This window comes from Protopterus annectens, chromosome 1.part2 (assembly GCF_019279795.1).
Source record: "Protopterus annectens isolate FY-2018-M chromosome 1.part2, PAN1.0, whole genome shotgun sequence".
NCBI classification, from domain to species: Eukaryota; Metazoa; Chordata; order Ceratodontiformes; family Protopteridae; genus Protopterus; species Protopterus annectens.
In genome coordinates this window covers 539,506,502-539,525,258 of record NC_056727.1, presented here as the reverse complement: position 1 = coordinate 539,525,258, position 18,757 = coordinate 539,506,502, and the positions used below count along the sequence as shown (strand labels likewise).

The window sequence follows — 18,757 nt, the reverse complement described above, 5'->3', positions numbered from 1 at the left end:
ATATTGTGAACTAAATAAGTATATGATTGTGGTATGATGCTGATGGTGATTTTGAATACATGCAGTTTGAGAAATTGTGAATTTAACAAAGTTGTGTCAAAAAAGTTTTCTTGTTTTAAACAAGCATGAATAAATGCAAATAGCCAAAGGTTGTTCAACTTCCAGGTAGCACAAACTAGCTACAAAATGAGGGAAGTTTTTTTTCTTTTTAAATTTATATTTACCCATTGTAAAAAAACAGAACAGCAGACTCTCTACAAATGGATGTTTTAAAAATGTTTACAAAAGCTGGCTAACACAGCCAAACAAAAACTCTTATGTTTATCACGGACTTGCTTTGCGCCCCTGGCCATCCTAAATATATCCCCACATTAACCCTGCCACTAATCTCAACCCTACACATGAAAAACCCTTTCCCTAACAATAAACTATTGATATAAATTTGGTCTGTAGACACTGTTAAGGTTTGAATTAACCAGTTGGAAAGGAAATATTTTCTTTTTAGATTGATTGGATATTTGATGCATTTTTTTTTAAGTATGTTATCAAAGTACTAACATCTTTTCATTGTATTTCAATGCTTGTGCACCCCAGTGGACTGTAATATAATCATAAACACCTACACACAACATATACATACAATAAAGCACTATTTCATCACTGCAGCTTACCTCAGCCAAGTCTTCAAAGCAGCTACCCACCAGTGGATGAGGACTGCCTTCGTCTGTCATTTCAACAGAGTCTTCAATAAGACCAAGCAGCTTTACACTAAGTTCGTGAATATCTACAATCCGACTAAATATGCTCTCCACATCCTAAAAAAAAAAAAAAAGGGAAATCCATTAGTAAGCACAAACAGGTAACAACTTACAAATTAACTACAAGTGGAATGAGACAAGATCAGACTCAATGCAGAAATACAATGCATTATGAAGTATTTAACGATATTCAAAATGGAGTTACTGAATTATTTTAAACATCTTTAACAAGAATCCCAAGCTATCATCTCTAACAACAAAAAGGCAAAGGTAGAGGAAATGAACAGTAATGTGTGAAGTACATGTAAAATGCTATGCAAACGTAGTTCAATAAACATCTGGAGTATAGGGCAACCTGCTTAACTCCGGCCACCAGATAGGCTTCAAATGACTACATGAGTATTTTGGTTACCTACACAGCAACAATAAAAAAACAGCCATTAAATGTTTCAAAACATCCGGAAGACACAAAAATGAATAACATGAAGGCATAGATATCTGTGGCAAAATTAACTTATTATGCATTATTAACTAATGTACACAGGGCTTCCTAGGCACAACATAAATTACCATTCCTGCATATAAATGTATAAAACATCTTGTAGTTAGCCACCTTTTAGCAGTACCTTCTTTTGGAAATCTGGATCAAATTATATAATTACATCCATCCAGTTGTGTGTATGCACGCACGCAGTTTATCAGGGGGTTGATGAAGACCACAAGACAGAATGGCTAGCTCTCTCAAGGTGAAAACACCGAAATGGCATAATCTCAAAATGCTGAAATAGCGAATGCAGTGGCATTCATTGTTTTCATTTTTTTTTCCTTTTTATACGCTATTTTAAATGGAGTTAAATCCATACAAACCACCTTGGTAATGCCCAACACCCATCATAAACATATGCAAAAGTTTTCAGCACATAATTCCGCACACCAACTTTCCCAGTGCAAATTTCACTTCCTCATGGCTAAATGAATGTAACTTTTCTGTCACAGAAAGGAATGCAATGTAAACCAAACACGGTTCTGCACGTACCTCATCATCATACGTCCTGATACATTTATTCTTAACCAAGTATTATTATGACTGCAAACTAAACCATGTATCTGGAATGTCAAAATAAGCAACGGTAACATATACTGCCTCCACCAATCCCCAAAATATGAACTCATCACATCTGTGCAACAGTTTAAGAAGTCCTGCCGCTTTGTAAGGTAGTCTCTTCCTCCTAGAGTGGATGGCATACCAAATAAAAGTCTATTCCACTGCTCTTCAAAATAGTTCTGTTTCATCTGCATTGCCCTAAAGCTATCTGCTTATCTTAGTACTCTCCTGCCCATTAGACTTCACGATCTGCAGTGCCAACCTTCCAACTGAGTTTTGGCTGTGGGAATATCCATATCCTGATTTATTTACTTTTATTTATTTGACATTTGTTACGGAGTTAGTCTGACTGGGCGGCATTTTCAGCAGAGACCCAAAGAGAAAAGCTCCAAAAGGTAGATAATATAATTATAGGCTAATTATAAAAGTAATCACAATACAGTAAAACAGTTAATTATAAAAGTAAATCACAATACAGTAAAACAGTAATCTCATACAGTTTCAACACATACATAATCACAGTAACAATAATAACATACTGTACAACAGTAAGCACATGTAGTTGCTTCCCATACATAGTTAAACTATCATTTCTTATCCCAATGACTTAAAAATGCAATACTGAACAGTGGTGAAATGTGACTTGGGGCTCCTTTCCTTATACCACACTGCATGAGATGTCCTTATCTTATACAGTACAGTCTGCAACATCCACTGATATAATTAACATCAAAAAATATACGCAATGGCTTCCCAAAATCAGGTATATCATGACATATGCTTACAAAGGTTTCACCTGACATCACTGGAACTGATAAATGACAGACTAGGGAGCTGCTTCACTAATAAGGAAAATACGGTGTTATTGCCAAAGTAGCCTGTGGGCCTCAACTTGGCACCTGCCGCCATATTATATGGCAAAGATGGAACCAGCATCCTTATAGAATGCTGTCCAGAAAGTAAGTGTTATTAGCTCTAACTTCCCCTTTCACAAAATCAGTCAAAATCAAATGCTGTTAAAGTCATGTCATGCTCATCACACAGACCCCGTACCAATAACCAAGCATTGTTCTGACATGGATGGAAATAGATCGCATACTTGTAGAAGCATCTTACGGTGTTCTACTGACCTGATCCTTCCTTGTACGATATACAGTTGTCAGTACTCAAGTGTATTGACAGGGAATGTTCCACCAACTAAAATGAATGGTGTACAAGTTAAACAAGCTAAGTTACTTGCAGTATGTATTATGACAATTGGGGAATTATTTATATCACCGGTGCATATTTCAGTGGAATCATATCAGGTTTCAATATTAATGCTTTTTCTCGGTGCTGTATACTTTGCTTTGGAGCCTTCATACTGGGCAGATGGATTACAGTGTCCTGTTAAATTTATGCTAATACATCTGACATTATTTGGCGTGGCTGGCACATGTCCTGACAGTACCTCTAGCTGTAAGCACTGATTTGTCAGATCAGATGCCTGATGATGATGATGTTGTCATATAGATTTTACAAGTAATTCATCCTCATTTTGAAGTTCACACTTATCTGAAGATTTCTTAACAATGCACCAGTGTTAATGATTGTATTTTTTCCAAATCACGTATGCAGCCATCTACTTCTAGAAGCTATTTACCCTTTTGCGAAGGTACTGTTGTATACACCTGTCCTGCAATTCCTGGAGCTGTCAAATTCATGTTTTATATGTAATCTAGTGTGGTAGTTTGCAAAACAGTACGTTTTAAGCTAATTTGCCAATCCTACATCTGGTTTCTTCTTGAAAATTGTTTTTCTCTCTGCTTGCCTGTACCTTTAAGTGTGTGTGTGCATGCCCTGTCATTATGTTATACGTATGACATAGTCTATAGCCCTTTTGCAAATGCTGACATTATTTCTGGCACAACTATCACTTTTATACAGGGTGGTGGTGGTTCAAAGATTCTGCAACAGTAAATTCTGTTGAATATATCAGTTAAATCTGTACTTGGTTAAATTTTAAATTATATGCATGCTACTGTAGCTTAGATGTGGACATACATCCCTCATGTGGGGACTTCATGATAAAATATCTACAACACACAACAGGTAAGTTTGATGCAAACTTAACAGACTGTTAAAATCGTGGTGTGGTTATTTTTCAGAAAACTTATGGCTTTGAAAGATGGACTAATTGTTCAGCTATGACCATGGCATGTACTGGCACTCCCTTGCTCCAAAACTCTCTTCCTTTTGGTGGTGCCAAAATCCCGTCTGATCTTCTGGGGATCAGATCAACAGTGTCTGGTTCCTTCCACAAACCCCTCCTCCAGAGGCCAAACCAATGAGTTTATCAGCAGGTGGATTAGGTGTAGATGGGCCAGACCCAAAGGCTTCCAGGATACACATTCCTCTTGGGAAGGGTTATCAGTAGACCAACCACTCCTCTGCTTAAGGATTTCCAGGATGCCTCCAAAGGAGACGTCATCAGGTGGTGATCTGGGGACCCTTCCTCCTCATCAAAATCGGTATTCTTCAGTGACCAACTCTTGAGGAGAGTCTAAGTGCCTCCTCTTGCACTTTCCCTTACTAGGCACTTCTTCAGTGGGATGTACTGGAGAAGTATAGGAAGAAATGAGAATACCCTGCTAGGTAGCCTGGAAACTTTGGATTGGATGTCCCTGCTGAATAGACTAATAAGGCTCAAGGCACAGAGATATATGGGATCCAGAGGGTAAATCAGAGGAGGGAGGAACTGTTCATCCTGCGAAAGCAGAAAACACTCTCCATACCTTGAAGGTACAGCGCCCCCAGGGAGGAGGAGGCCAACGGATCCAAGAAGCCATGCTTCCGTACCATCGGCTCCCCTTGACCAGGTGGTAGTCCACACCAGGCACAGGTCAAAACCAAGCTGTCCAATACAGAGGATTCGAAGGGCAGAGACGGCTCAGACACCATTGGAGTAGACTCGAATGCATCAAATACAGAAGGGACACTTTGGCTCTGAGAATTGTCCAGCTCCAACACTCTACAAGACAATGCACTCAAAGAACACATCCGAGCTGAAGATACGATGATCTTCGTATCCGACACAGATGGTCCCAGAAAACTCAGATCCAAGGGCTCTGAAACCATGGGTCGGGATCACAGGGTGAGAGGTTGGTATAATGGTTAAGGTGTTTACCTTACAGACACAAGGTGTAGAGTTTCTCACATTGGGTAATTGGCTAAGCTTAAAATGGCCCACGAGGGCACTTAGCCTAGTACTAATCTATAAACCTATGAAGGAGCTGAGACAGGTGGTGTCATACTGGTAAGAGCTTCCTGACCCAAATGGGTAAGAGCCAGAAGACAGCACATCTGAATCTGTGCCGAGAGAAACTTACTCATCATTCTATCCATGTAAGCTTCTGTCAGGCTTCTGGAAGAACAAAGAATGAGGCTACAGTGGGGGACCTAGAATGAATGCATCTCTCCAAAAAAGGTGGGGGGAATTTTATAGGGTAGTGCATCCAAGGAGCATGCATATCCCACTCAAGGTAAAAGGCTTCGGATCCAACACAACTCGATCTAAGGAAGTAGACTGAATATCTGATGACGGCTGATCAGAAGACATTGGCCTCGGATTAGACTTCTTTGACTTCTTCCTAGCCAGCTCCAACACTGGATCCAAGGAAAGGGTAGAAGACCCAGACAGATCTGATGGCCTCTTTCTGTACTCTGCATTGTTGGGTCTTGAGGGCTAAGCCCAAGGTAATCTGTCTGAAAAGGTCGAAGGAAGAAGACCCTTCAGTACAAGTTCGTTTTTCAGACCAATGACCTCCCTAGGATTTAAATATTTGCATATTTCACAATCCACTTTGAAGTGATTAGGGCCCAAACAATAAATACACCAATCAAATGCATCAGCTAAGGGGAGCCTCCCAGAGTTCCACTTTATCCCCACTGCTGTTTTCCATATTTATCAACAAACTCTCATCTGATCACACTCGGACACCTCTAATTCTTTATGCAGATGACAGGATCATCTACAGGTCAAACAAATCCCACTCTTAATATGCAAACTCATTTGCAAAGATGACCTCCAAACCCTCAACCAATGGCTAATGGAACAGAAACATACACCTATTTCCTCAAGAACAAAAGCAGTGATATTTGGAACCTACCAGAAAAACAGCTAAAGCACCCCAGCTTCTTTTATATTAAATATGTTAACAATACCCCATAGAAACTACCACATCCTTCAAATACCTTGGCATTTGGGCTAGTTCAATCTCTTAATATTCAACCACAAATTCAGAACACATGCAAAAATATCATCACACTACTGTTCTGGGCAAACTATCACCTCTTCTGTCCAAGCCAGCCAAAGCTGCCATGGGCAAAGGAATACTCTTAGCTCAAATATGACTACCCATAATAGCTGTCTCAAACTAAAATACCACCACCTAGCAAACCATCTCCAATAAAATCTGAAGGTTCGTGACTAAGTACTCCCAGTTCATTTGACAGCCAACCTCCTACTACGATTACTGACTCACAAAGCTCTTTTCTCCTGAGATATTGTCCCCTTCCACTCAAACTTTTCACAAAAACCTCCACATATAATCAGGGGTATCTCTAAACCTCAACCAAATCCTACAAACTCCAAAAACTAAACTTCATGGCAATGACTGTGCATTCTCCATCCTAGCACCTAAAGGATGGGACTCTGTTTCCTCTCCTAGAGACATCCAAAACTATTCAAGACTTCAGAAAACAGCTCAAGGAACACCTCTTCACCAAACGAAGTGCAGCTGGCACTCACACATGTCAAATTACACGAACCCTGCCACTCTGTCACACCCTTTTATCCATACCTCATCTTCCATATTCATCTTGTGATCCATTTATTTACTGCTTCTTATTCATCCTACTTCCCTCTCCTCTTTGCATCTCTCTCACACTTCTCATTTTTACTCCTCTTCCGTCTGCATGCATCTCACATTTTTCTCGGTCTTCCAGTAACCTTTTCTGCAACTATTCTCATTCGCCTCTTGTAATGTCTTCATATTTCTCTATATAATGATATGCTGCTATCCCTGTAGCATAAGCCATCTCAGTCATTATGGCTACATCTTTTCCAGAAAGCTCCAAGCATAACTCCATTTTTCCGTTCATATTTCATCACTGTAAACTGCTTCAGGAACGAAATATGGGGCCCAGTAGCTAGCTATGATTTGAATAGGGGTTTTGTCAATGGTTAACTGCACCTGGAGTGTCTCCTGTGCGTTATACTGTTTGACCAGCCTGGAGGTGTGTGTGTCTTTAATATGTATTGAAACTCTACCTCCTTTGGCTTTGCTGCCCACAGTTTGGGGTCTGAATGTATGACAGGATGAGTAACCAGGTAAGGCTGGAGTGCTCTCCGCAGCTTTGAACCAGGTTTCTGTGACTGCACAAGTGTCAGCATTTTCCAGGGTTAAGAATGCTTGCAATTAGTGCAGTTTCATGTTTAGACTCCTACCATTTAGCAGCATGACCTTTAATTTGCGTTTTGTTGAAATTTTTATTTTGGTTTTATAAATTCTTTCAACTCTTTATTAATTATTGTATAAACTTTTCCTCTGGTTGATAAAAATATGCTTGACCTGTATATAAAACTAAAGGTACAAAAAACATTTCCAGCTCTCATACCTTGCTATATAAAACCATATACAAGTGCTTCCAGTTACTGTATTAGCTTTTACTTAATATGCTCTCACATATTTTTAGCTGCCATAACTGAACCATTTTTAATCCATACTGAACCATTTTTAATCTCATGTTCCCAAAAATACAGACATTAATGGGCCAACATGAGCTGTGAGATGGTACAGAATTTACAGATATAACATTTTTTTTATCTTCTTTAATTTTATATGCTGAAAAGATATGAACTGTCTCAAAATGTTCCAGAACACAGTGATGTCATTTTCTGGATTCATCAAATACAAAAGAATATCATCTGCAAATAAGGCCAACTTTTCTTAATTACCATACCAATTATATCCTTGAATTTCTGAGCCCGTTATTTTCTAAGCCAGTGGCTCTAAATACAAAGCAAATATCAAAAGGAAAGGAGGGCACCCCTGCCTGGTTTCTCTGTTCAAAAATGACTTAAAAGAGAGGAATCCTCCCACTTTAATTCTTGCCTCCAATCCTTGATATATTAAACCTTATTACTGGATCAAGGAATGCAACTTTTTCTACTGCTTTACTCATAAAATCCCAACTTACATTGTTGAAGGTTTTCTCTGCATCAAGACCCACCAGCAAGAGCAGTGTTTTCTTACATTCTGTTTCCTTCTGGATCATCACTGTTCTGTTTATGTCAAAATGTTTGTCTCCCCTCCACAAAACCACATTAATCCATATTTATCAGTTTTGGCAACATCCTTGCCATTTTTTAAGCTAGTACTGGAAAATACTTTATAATCATGGTTTAAAATTGAAATGGAGGTTGTATGAGGCTGACTCTGTCAGGTCTTTACCCTCTGTGGGTAATACAGCAACCACAGCTTTCTTCCAAGATGTTGGTGCTTCCCCTCTAAAAATACTATTAAATTATTCCAAGACCTTTATCACTTTCTTCTTTCAACTTCCACAGGAATACCATCCATTCCTAGAGACTTGCCTACAGATTGATTATACATGTTTTACATTATCTCCTCCTATCCTAGTTATTAGTTGTTGAGCCTCATCTGCCTCTAATCTTGGCATAAAAGTCTTCCATAAATATTTCCATTAGTGCCCTTTCCTGATTTCCACATTCATAACATTTCTGAAATATCTCTATACTTCTATAGAATCTCTGGTTATTTTTCTTGTGATAGGCTCCCTAAGTTTGGTGACGATCCTTTCCGCTTTCTCTTGCCAAGTTAATAGAACTTAATCAAGTACCGAAGGGGCTTAGACTTTTTAAGCTGCCAATGGGAATATTGGAAGACACTGAGGCATTTCAGGACCTTACAACTCTTTTTGATAGAACAGGTATGGACATGATACGGATCATTATTCGTGACAATACTGTTAAACTAATAAACTGACAGTTGAACTGCTAGCTTTAAAAAACAGTATACTGAATGACTTATTTGATATAAACAAAGCGCGTTTCGACAAAATTTTGGCAGACACTGACAAGTTTGTTAAGGTTGGTCTGGACTGAAATCAAAGAAAGATTATGAAAGATACTGCTGACTACAGAGAAAAGAGAGCTTACCCATCTAAAAGGAGGGCTGATGAAGCACCCAGACACATTCTTTATAACAAGGCAAACAGAGTTCCTGAAGAGGAGCTTAATGTGGTACAGACTGACACTTCTGAGAACAATGAACATTTTTTAGACAACCCACCCCCACTGAGGCGCTCAGACCATTTACGGAACCGTGCCCAGTGTCAGAATCGTATAAACATGACACCAATGAGAGGGCACACACATCAACAGAGGGGGAAATGGGGGGGGGGTTCATTCCAAGGTCGGCACAATTACCAATCGAACTTCAACAATTAGACCGTGGCAGTGTATATGAGTTGTTGGATGACAGTATTGATCCTGGCATCCCTATTTTGAACAATTCTGCTGTTGAATCTGAACAACATTGTGATGACAGTAGTTTGGACAACGCAATATGTTGTAAACAGGAGGGTGACAAAGATTTTACAAGTCATAATTTTTCAATTTAAAGACTACTGAATATTATGTCAGCTTGTTGAAAAAAAGTTTTTTCTTTTGTCCCCACCCACAGATATGAGGTTGGGAGACTATTAATAAGTCTTAAGCTGTATTCTAGGATTCTCAATTTAAGGTTATTTTTTGTAAACAATCCAAAGCCTGGCAATGATTGTAACTACTTGAGTTTTAAGAGAGCTAGTGTGTTCATTCCACCGCACAATCCAACAGTAATGGCATTTGAACGGTTGTGTGAAGCCCAAATTAGGAGATGTCTGCAATATGAAAAAATGTCTAACGACAATTTATCCAGTGCTGAAAAATTTTGTTTGAGACAGCTCACACACACCAACCAGTACAGAGTCATGAAATCAGATGGTGGGGTAGTCATCATGACTAACTATGCCTGTAAAATGCAAGTACTATTAAATAATGCGGAAACCTATGAGAGGGTTTCTAGGTTTGATGTACATAGGGCCTATGCCAAAATTGATTGGCAGTTATAAGTTATATGAATTTATGTGTGATGGAATAATTTCTAATGAGGAGTTTAAATATCTTACAGTGGAGAACCCCATTATTCCCCTCGATTTTTGGTATCCCCAAAATTCATAAAAATGTAAATTTTCCACCATTTAGGCCCACTATAGCTGTTAAGGGCTCCAAGACGGAACCACTAGTGTCATATATAGACATCACTTGTAAGAATGTGCTGAACAATGTTCCGCACATTTTAATGGACTCTTGGCATTGCCGTGATATCAGGAATTTAAATTGTGATGACTTTTGGTTTGTGACTGTAGATGTAGTCAACTTATTTTCAGTGATCCACCACCGTATTGGAATTGATAGCTTTAACAACAGTCTGGCTAAGTACAGTGATTTACACCACGTAAAAAGAGGCCTGCTTGTGGATTTGTTAGAATTGGTATTATCCAATAATTTCATCTTGTTTGATAGAGAATAATACAAGCAGAAGAAAGTACAGTTGTGTACACTTACCATAAATGTAGATGTTCGAGTGTCTTCACTGTTGCAGTCATGACTGTAGGGTTCTCCCCTGCCGGCAGGCAGTCCTCGGTCGGCCAGAATCCCAAAGTCTGGGTCTGGCGTCAGCTGCTCAGCCATGCTCCCTGACGTCAGAGCGCCAGGAGTACAAAGCTGACAGCCGACGCCATGTTCTCCAGTTTTTCTTGCCCCAGATGTCAGGTGTTCCAAAATGAGTAAGATCCCATACCCCTTACAAATACACCTCAGAAGAAGGGTGAAGAAGGGAACCACACAAAAGAAAAAATAAGAGGGGACAGGAGGGAGGGTAGCAGACTGCAACAGTGAAGACACTCGAACATCTACATTTATGGTAAGTGTACACAACTGTACTATGTTCATCGTGTTTCACTGTTGCAGTCATGACTGTAGGGTTGAATCCCAAAGCAGAATAAAAGGAAGGTGGTCATAAAGTAGAGGGGGCGGCTAAAAGGCCCTGCAAGACTGCAGAAGCAAAGCCTGCCCTAGACTTAGAGTAGAGAGGTAGACTGTAGTGCTTGGAAAAAGTATGCACTGAACTCCAAGTTGCAGCTTCCAAAATGTCTTTGGTAGGAACTCCCCTGAGGAAGGCAGCTGAAGTGGCAGCAGCTCTGGTAGAGTGAGTCCTTATACTCCCTGGGATTTGCTTTCCATGGTGTGAATAGCAAAATCTGATTCCATGAGCAATCCATTTAGAAATGGTCTGTTTTGAAATGGCTTTACCTTGGGAACTTGAAGCATAAGAAACAAACAATTGCTCTGATTTCCTGATGTCCTTGGTTCTGTCCAGGTAAAAACGTAGTTGTCTGTGTACATCCAAGGAATGCAAGATCCTTTTCCCCCTTATTTTGGGGACTGGGGAAAAAAGTTGGCAAGTGAATAGTTTGATTTAAAGTCACTTTGGAAACCACCTTAGGCATGAAAGTAGGATTAGTCCTTAAAGACACCCTGTCTTGATGAAAAATAATATAAGGTTCCACAGCCATGAGAGCTTGCAACTCCGAAACTCTCCTGGCAGAGGTCAGAGCTAACAGGATGGCTGTCTTCCAAGATAAAAACTTGATGTCAGATGTGGCAGCAGGCTCAAAAGGAGGTAAGGTGAGTTTTTCTAAAACATAGTTGAGATCCCAAGCAGGAATGGGTGGAGATCTAGGGGGCCTTAAGTTCTTAACTCCTCTGAGAAACTGTCTCATTAGCTAGTGGGAAAAGATTGGAGGGTCTGTATTATAATGAGCAGAAATAGCAGAGGCATGTATCTTTATGGAATAGAAAGAGAGACCCTTATGTAAGAGGTCTGTCAGGTAAAGTAAAATCAGAGGAATGTTAGGAATAAGAGGATCTGAATCCTGAGCCTGCATCCAGGAGCAAAATCTTTTCCATTTTCCTGCATAAGATTTCCTAGTGCTAGGATGTCTGGCTTCTAAAATGACATCCATAACCTGCTTGGGTAGGAGAGAATGAATCATGGACCCTGGATTAACCAGGCCGCCAGGCTGAGAGTTTTGACATGGGAGTGCAGAACCTGACCCTGGTGTTGGGACAGAAGGTTCGGAGTCTGAGGACATCCCCAGACTGCTGTAATCATCTTGAATATTTCCGTGTCCAGCATCCATTCGTGTGGGTCCGACAGGTTTCTGCTCAGACTGTCTGCCAGGAAGTTTTGCTTCCCTGGTAGAAACTGAGCTTGAAGGTCCAGTTTGCAAGCTAGAGCTGTGTTCCATAGATTCATGGCTAGTCTGCAAAGGGGATAGGAATGAGATCCCCCTTGTTTATGTACCACATAACTGTGGTGTTGTCTGTCCGTATCAGTAGCTGTCCTGGTTGTAGAAGATTCCTGAAAGCCAATAGAGCGTTCTGAATGGCTAACATTTCCTTTAAATTGATATGCAGGTGCTTCTGATCCTTTGTCCAAAGGCCCTGCAGACAGTTGCCCTGAAAATGGGCTCCCCATGCATAATCTGAAGCGTCCGTGGTTAGTATCCGAGTGGCTGGAGGCAGACTGAAGTATTTTCCTTTGTTTAGAGTACATGCCTTGGACCACCAAAGGAATTCCTTTTGAAGACAAGGCAGGACGGTGATCTGTATGTCTAAACTGTGGCAATGCTGAGACCATACACTTTTTAGGTACCACTGTATTTTCCTCATATGTAGTCTTGCATATGGTACGAGAAGGATGCAGGAGGCCATGTAACCCAAAGCCTGCAGGAATTTCCTTGCAGATAGCTGAGTTAATGTTGCCAAGGTTTTGAAAGTTGAAGCCAGCTGTAGTTGTTTTTCGTATGTCAGAAATGCCATCTGGGTTGTTGTGTTTAGAAGAGCACCCAGAAAAATTATCTGTTGTGAGGGTGTCAAATTTGACTTTTTTATGTTTACAGTGAATCCCAGGAACTTGAGAAGATTCTGAACAAATTCTAGATGCTGGAGTAAGACATCCCTGCTGTCTGCCTGAATAAGACAGTCGTCCAGATAAGGGTAAATTTGAATTCCCTTGAGTCTGCAATAAGCTACTACTGGAGCCAGGCATTTGGTGAAGACCCTGGGCGCAGTAGACAATCCAAAGGGCAGCGCAGAGAATTGAAAGTGCCTCGATCTGGCCTTGAACCTGAGGTATTTTCTGCATTCCTGCCTGATGGGAATGTGTAAATATGCCTCCTTTAAATCCAAAGTTACCATCCATGCATTTTGGTCAGCATTGGAAGTAGCTGCTGTAGAGTAAGCATCTTGAATTTTAGTATCTCGAGAAAAGTGTTCAAGACTGACAGATCCAGAATGGGTCTCCATGAATTTTGCTTTCTGGGGACTAGAAAGAGCCTTGAGAAAAAACCTTGTCCCATCTCTGAAAGTGGAACCAGTTCTATGGCTTTCATAGCCAAGAGAGCTTCCACCTGGTTTAAGGCCTCTAACCATTGATGTTTTGGAAGATCCGGCCATCCGCTTGGTCTTGGTAGGGTATGAAAATGGAATTTGTAACCTCTTGAAACCACATCCAGAACCCACTTGTCTTGGGTTATATGAGTCCAATTTAGGTGAAAAAGAGAAAGTTTTCCTCCGAGAGGGGCTTCCAGGCAAGAAGTTGCTGCAGCCCAACAGAGGGAGTCATTGAGCCTGTTTTCTATGAGCTTGCGACCTGTCCTCTCCTCCCCTAGGGGTGGAAGCAGTCCACTGTCTTGGTCTATAAGAGGCTTGCGTTTGAGGCCTAACTCGGGAGCGTCTGTATCTACCCCTCTGAGGCCTGTCTGAATTTGGAAAGGACCAATTTTTTGTAGGCCAATTCCTACTAAATCTGGGTGGCTGTACTTGTAAGAAATCTTTAACCGTTTGCATGGATTTTGCCTTGTCCTCCATCTTCTTTATCACCTCTTCAGCCTTAGGTCCAAACAAAACATTATGCTGAACAGGAGCATCCAATAACTTAGCTTTTACTTGATCTGGCAAGTTTTGTTCCTTTAACCAAGCATGCCTTCTAATAACTGTGCCAGAGGCAGCAGCCCTACAAGAAGCCTCCAAGGCATCAAATCCACAGTGTAAACCATGCTTCCCAACTTGTTCAGTGGCATGCATTAAGTCATGTAATTCCTTATCTGCACAGGCGGAAATGGAAGTTAGCTTTTGTTTCAGAACAGACAGAAGAAATTGCTGGTATTTCAGCATATGAAATTGACAGTTTAAAGCCCTAACAGATAAAGTAGCAGAAGTGTACACTTTTTTGCCCCATCTTTCTAAAGATCTGGAATCCTTCTCAGTGGGAATGGGGTTTTTAGCAGTAGCGGCCTTAACCCCCTTAGGACCCTGAGAAATCGTTTCAGGATCAGCAGTAGGATTCTTGTATAAAAACTGGTGGGAATCAGGAACCCTATAATATCTGTCTGGCTTAACAAGGAGCTGGAGGAAAAGAGTCAGGAGTTAAGTTAGCCTCCGAAAAAGCATCATCCACAATATCCAAAATAGGAGGGATAGCCAGGGGTCTATGTTGGGGAAGAAGAAGAAAATCCTGCACCCCACACCCCCGCTACTTATATATACCAACTCCAAGATCGTACTACAGTGAGGAAAAGGGATAGTTCCTTGTCCCCACTGTACTGTGGTTTGGTGAACTGAGTTTCACAAAAGTGCATTTTTGCACTTTCGCTAAACCGAGTCTCTATCTTTTCTTGTTTGAAGAAGTGAAATTTCGAAGAGAAGACCACCCATATTTTATATATATATATATATATATATATATATATATATATATATATATATATATATATATATATATATATATATATATACACACATACACACACACACACATACATATAAATCTCAACCTGGCCACCTTTAATGCCCTCCTCTAGTCTGGTGGGCCTAAACACGACAGACTAAAAAACCCTGCACTGACCTGGTATTCTCAATGGTCTTGAACCAGATAATATGAAGGCCCAGCAATCTTTACTGCATTCATCTAGTTTGGTGGCCCTGAATACATGCTGGGTAATGAAACCCTGTACTGATGTGGTGCTCTCAATGGTCTTGAACCTAGTCTTTGTGACAATACTTCTTAAGTAACAGAGATCACATCTTCTGTCAATAGATGCCAGGCAGAAATTAAGGAAAAATCATAAATCCTATGAGGTTCAGTGTCTGGATATCTGGATGGATGACTGACCATTTGTTCTGAGAGCAGATCTACACACAGTGGCAGGGGCTTGATTTTCTCGCTGGTGAAAGCTTACAGTTGGGAAATATAGTGCTCTCTGAGGCAGTAAGGTGCGGTCATAATCATCTTCGGCTTATCTTCTCTGAGCTTTTTCAGTACTCTGGGGATAAAGGGCAGTGGACGGAATAGCATAAAGTAAGAATCTTTTCCAGAAGAATGTGTCAGTCTTCCATGCCACTCTCCATGGAGCTTCTGGTGCACAACTTTCTCAGTTGTTTCTTCTAGGTGGATGCACACCAGTCCACTTCTGGTACACCCTTTGGGTGTACCAGGTTGAGAAACCACTCTTTTCAACATCCATTTGTTTTGGTCTAGGAGGCCTCTGCAAATTTCATTACCTAGGAAGTTCTGTTGTCCAGGTACATAAGAAGCTGTAGGAATCAGCTACAGCTCCTGATCTAAGTCCCACAGGTCCAAGACTAGCCTACACGCAAGGCGGAAGCAAGTCCTTCCCAGCTTATGTACCCCAAGACTGTGGAGTTGTCAGTGAGAAATTAAAGGCCATGTTGTCAGGATGTCTTTGAAAGCCAAGATGCCCAGAATTAAAAACCTTCATTCTTTTTTATACTTGTGTTGCCTTGCGATGCCCCTGTCCCACGTTCCTTACACTCTTATATTTCCTAAGAGAGCAACACCATGTTAGATCTGAACAGTCTACAATCATGATTTGGTAAGCCTCCTGACTGTTGAAAGGTGCATCTAAGTTTTTTTACATGCTTTGTTCCCACTGTAAAATCTCCCTTTTTAAGCAGGCCAGAAGGGGGTAGATGTGTCTAAATCTCGTTGGTGCTGGGTCCAGCAATTCCTTGGGAACTACTGCAACTTTTCCATTTGTAGCATTGCCAGGGGAATGTTCAAGCTGCAGGATGACATGTCCCAGCAGCGTAAGTAAGTCTCTGGCTGAAAAGGCTTCCAAGCTGCAAATTTGTTGGAAGCAAGAGGCTAAGGTAAAGATCTTGTCCTGAGATGGAAAGACTTTCTGTTAAAACAGTCTCGAACACTGCTCACAGGAAAATAACCCATGTGGCAGGGCACAGGTGAGATTTATTTGCACATTCAGAATTAGACCTACCTTCAGGAAACATCCCGTAATAACCTGTAATGCCCTCTGGAGATCCTCTTGGGATGCCACTTGGATCAGGCAGTCATCAAAATAAGGGCAACTGTGGACCCCCTCAGCTCTTCAAAAGGGGACAATAGGTGACAGTCATTTGGTGAAGACTCTGGATGCAGCAGATAAACCAAATGTTAAGGCACAAAATTCAAAGTGGGATCTCCTAGCTCTGAAATGCGGAAACCTCTCATGTTCTTGTGCAATAGGAATGTGAAGGTAAGTGTCTTAAGTCCAGGGGAGCCACCCATGCCCCCAGCATAAGCAGAGGCAACAGTCTGTGCAAAGCAAGCATCCTGAACTTGCGGGCCATTAGAAATTTTTTTTAGTCTGGAAAGTTACAGAATAAGTCTCCAGGACTCTTCATTCCTGGGAAAAAGGAAGAATCAAGAGTAAAAACCTCTCTGTCTGCCTCCTTGGATGTTACTGGTTGAATGGATCCCTGCTACAAAAGGGTCTGACTTAGACTGGACATGACAGTACCTTTGCTGTTTGGGAACCGGGGGAATCCTCGAAAGCTGTAAAGAATATCCTTTCTTAATGGTTTGAAGAATCTATTTGTCTTGGGTGATTTGCTGCTAGGCTACGTACAAAAAGGAAGCCATCCTACTATGTTCTGGGACAGGACAGAGGCTGGCATTGGCATAGGACTTTGGGGCAGGGAGGTCTAGGAACAGTCACTGCTGCTCACCACTGGGTCCAAGTTCCTTGGACACATGAAGTCTAGTCTGGGAGTCATGTTGCCACTTTCTGAAACTTGTGCCTTTTCCCCTTGGGTTGTTTGAGTTGTGCTGGTGAGAAGGAAAGGGTAAAGACTTGGCAGGATAATTCTTATTATATCTAGGTAGTGGGAAAAGAAACTCTGACAATGTTTTTTCCCTTTGCTCCAGTTTCTGGAACACTTTCTCTGGAGGGGGTCCAAACAAGCTCCCTGTCCAAGGATGCATCAATGAGTTCTACTTTAATATTGAGAGAGGATGATTCCTCATCCAAGCACGTCCTCTGGTCACAGACCCTATTGCTGCTGCACTGCAAGATACATCACTTGCATCACAGCCATACTGAGTCCAGCTGCCTGGACATATGGAGACCAACACTAGACAATTCATGTTTGCCCCTCCTGAGGGTCTTATCCTAAATCCCCTTTGTAATATTTTATATTTGTTCTTGCACAGACTCCAAGTATTTGAAAATTTGGAAGTGGCAGCTGTGAACCCTTATGACCATGGTAGAAGCGTAGATTTTCCTGCCAAAGCAGTCTAATATTTTACCTTCCCTGTCATTTAGCAAGGGGTTCTTAGAAGAGGACTCAGTATTTTCCTTATTGTACTCCAGAAACACCACAGCTGGGTCCGCTACAGGGTTATTGTCAAGGTGTCTCTAGGTGTCCAGCACCCTGCAAATGTGATCTGGCTTAAATGGAGCAGAGGACAGGGAATTAGGCTGCAATATATGTCCTCAAATACATCATCTAAGACAGCATGAACTGGAGGGATAGCAAAAGGTCTGTGTTCAACAGCCTCCTGTAATTGGTCTGAATTTGGGACAACTCTCTCGACTCTCAGATGAAAAAAACTCTCATTCTATGCAGCATGTCCCCAAATGAAAGGTCCTCTGGAAGCAAAAAGTACAGTTTTGTACCTACCATAAATGTAGATGTTCGAGTGCTAATACAGCTGCAGTAATCACAGATGGGTTTTCAGCCGTCAGGCGGTCCCTCGGTCGGCCGAATTCCAAAGTCTTGGTCCGGCGTCGGTTGTCGTCGCTTACTCTTCTGACGTCAGGAAGACCAGAGTACAAAAGACACAGCCGACGCCATGTTCTTCAGTCTTTCTTGCCCCAGATGTCAGGTGCCCCCAAAAAGGAAGGCAATACATAAATAAAGCTATGTACATACGCATGCAATGCAATGTAATGCAAAAACAGTGTAAGTAAGCAAATAAAACATAGCAGGATAACCCAGTCAAATGGTATGAAGAGGTTCTTAGGCCCCATGCCTTTACCAAGTTGGGAAGGAGGGAGGGACACCTGTACTGCAGCTGTATTAGCACTCGACATCTACATTTATGGTAGGTACAAAACTGTACTATGTTCATCGTGCATACAGCTGCAGTAATCACAGATGGGTAGAGTCCCAAAGCTATGCAAAGGGTGGTAGGTACTATGAGGAACTGGGTTGAGCCAGAATGCCCTGCAAAACAGCAGTGGCAAAGCCTGCTCTTGTTCTGGAATATAAGGGCAGGTGGTAGTGTTTTGTGAAGGTATGTACAGAACTCCAAGTGGCTGCCTCCAAAATGTCTTTAGTAGGAACACCTCTGAGGAAGGCTGTAGAGGTGGCTGTGGCCCTGGTGGAGTGAGATCTGATACCAGTAGGGACAGGTTTCCC

The 18,757-nt window shown here is 41.3% G+C and overlaps 1 protein-coding gene across 1 annotated transcript in view; it reads right to left on the bottom strand.

The window, feature by feature from the left end:
• Positions 1-545: 545 nt before the first annotated feature.
• The window catches only part of LOC122792379 (son of sevenless homolog 1-like), a 401,109-nt gene continuing 382,897 nt past the window's right edge, over positions 546-18,757 (bottom strand). The window contains exon 5 of the mRNA XM_044060165.1: positions 546-815. Within this exon, the coding sequence (XP_043916100.1) occupies positions 546-815 (270 nt within the window). The remainder of the gene's footprint in view (positions 816-18,757) is intronic.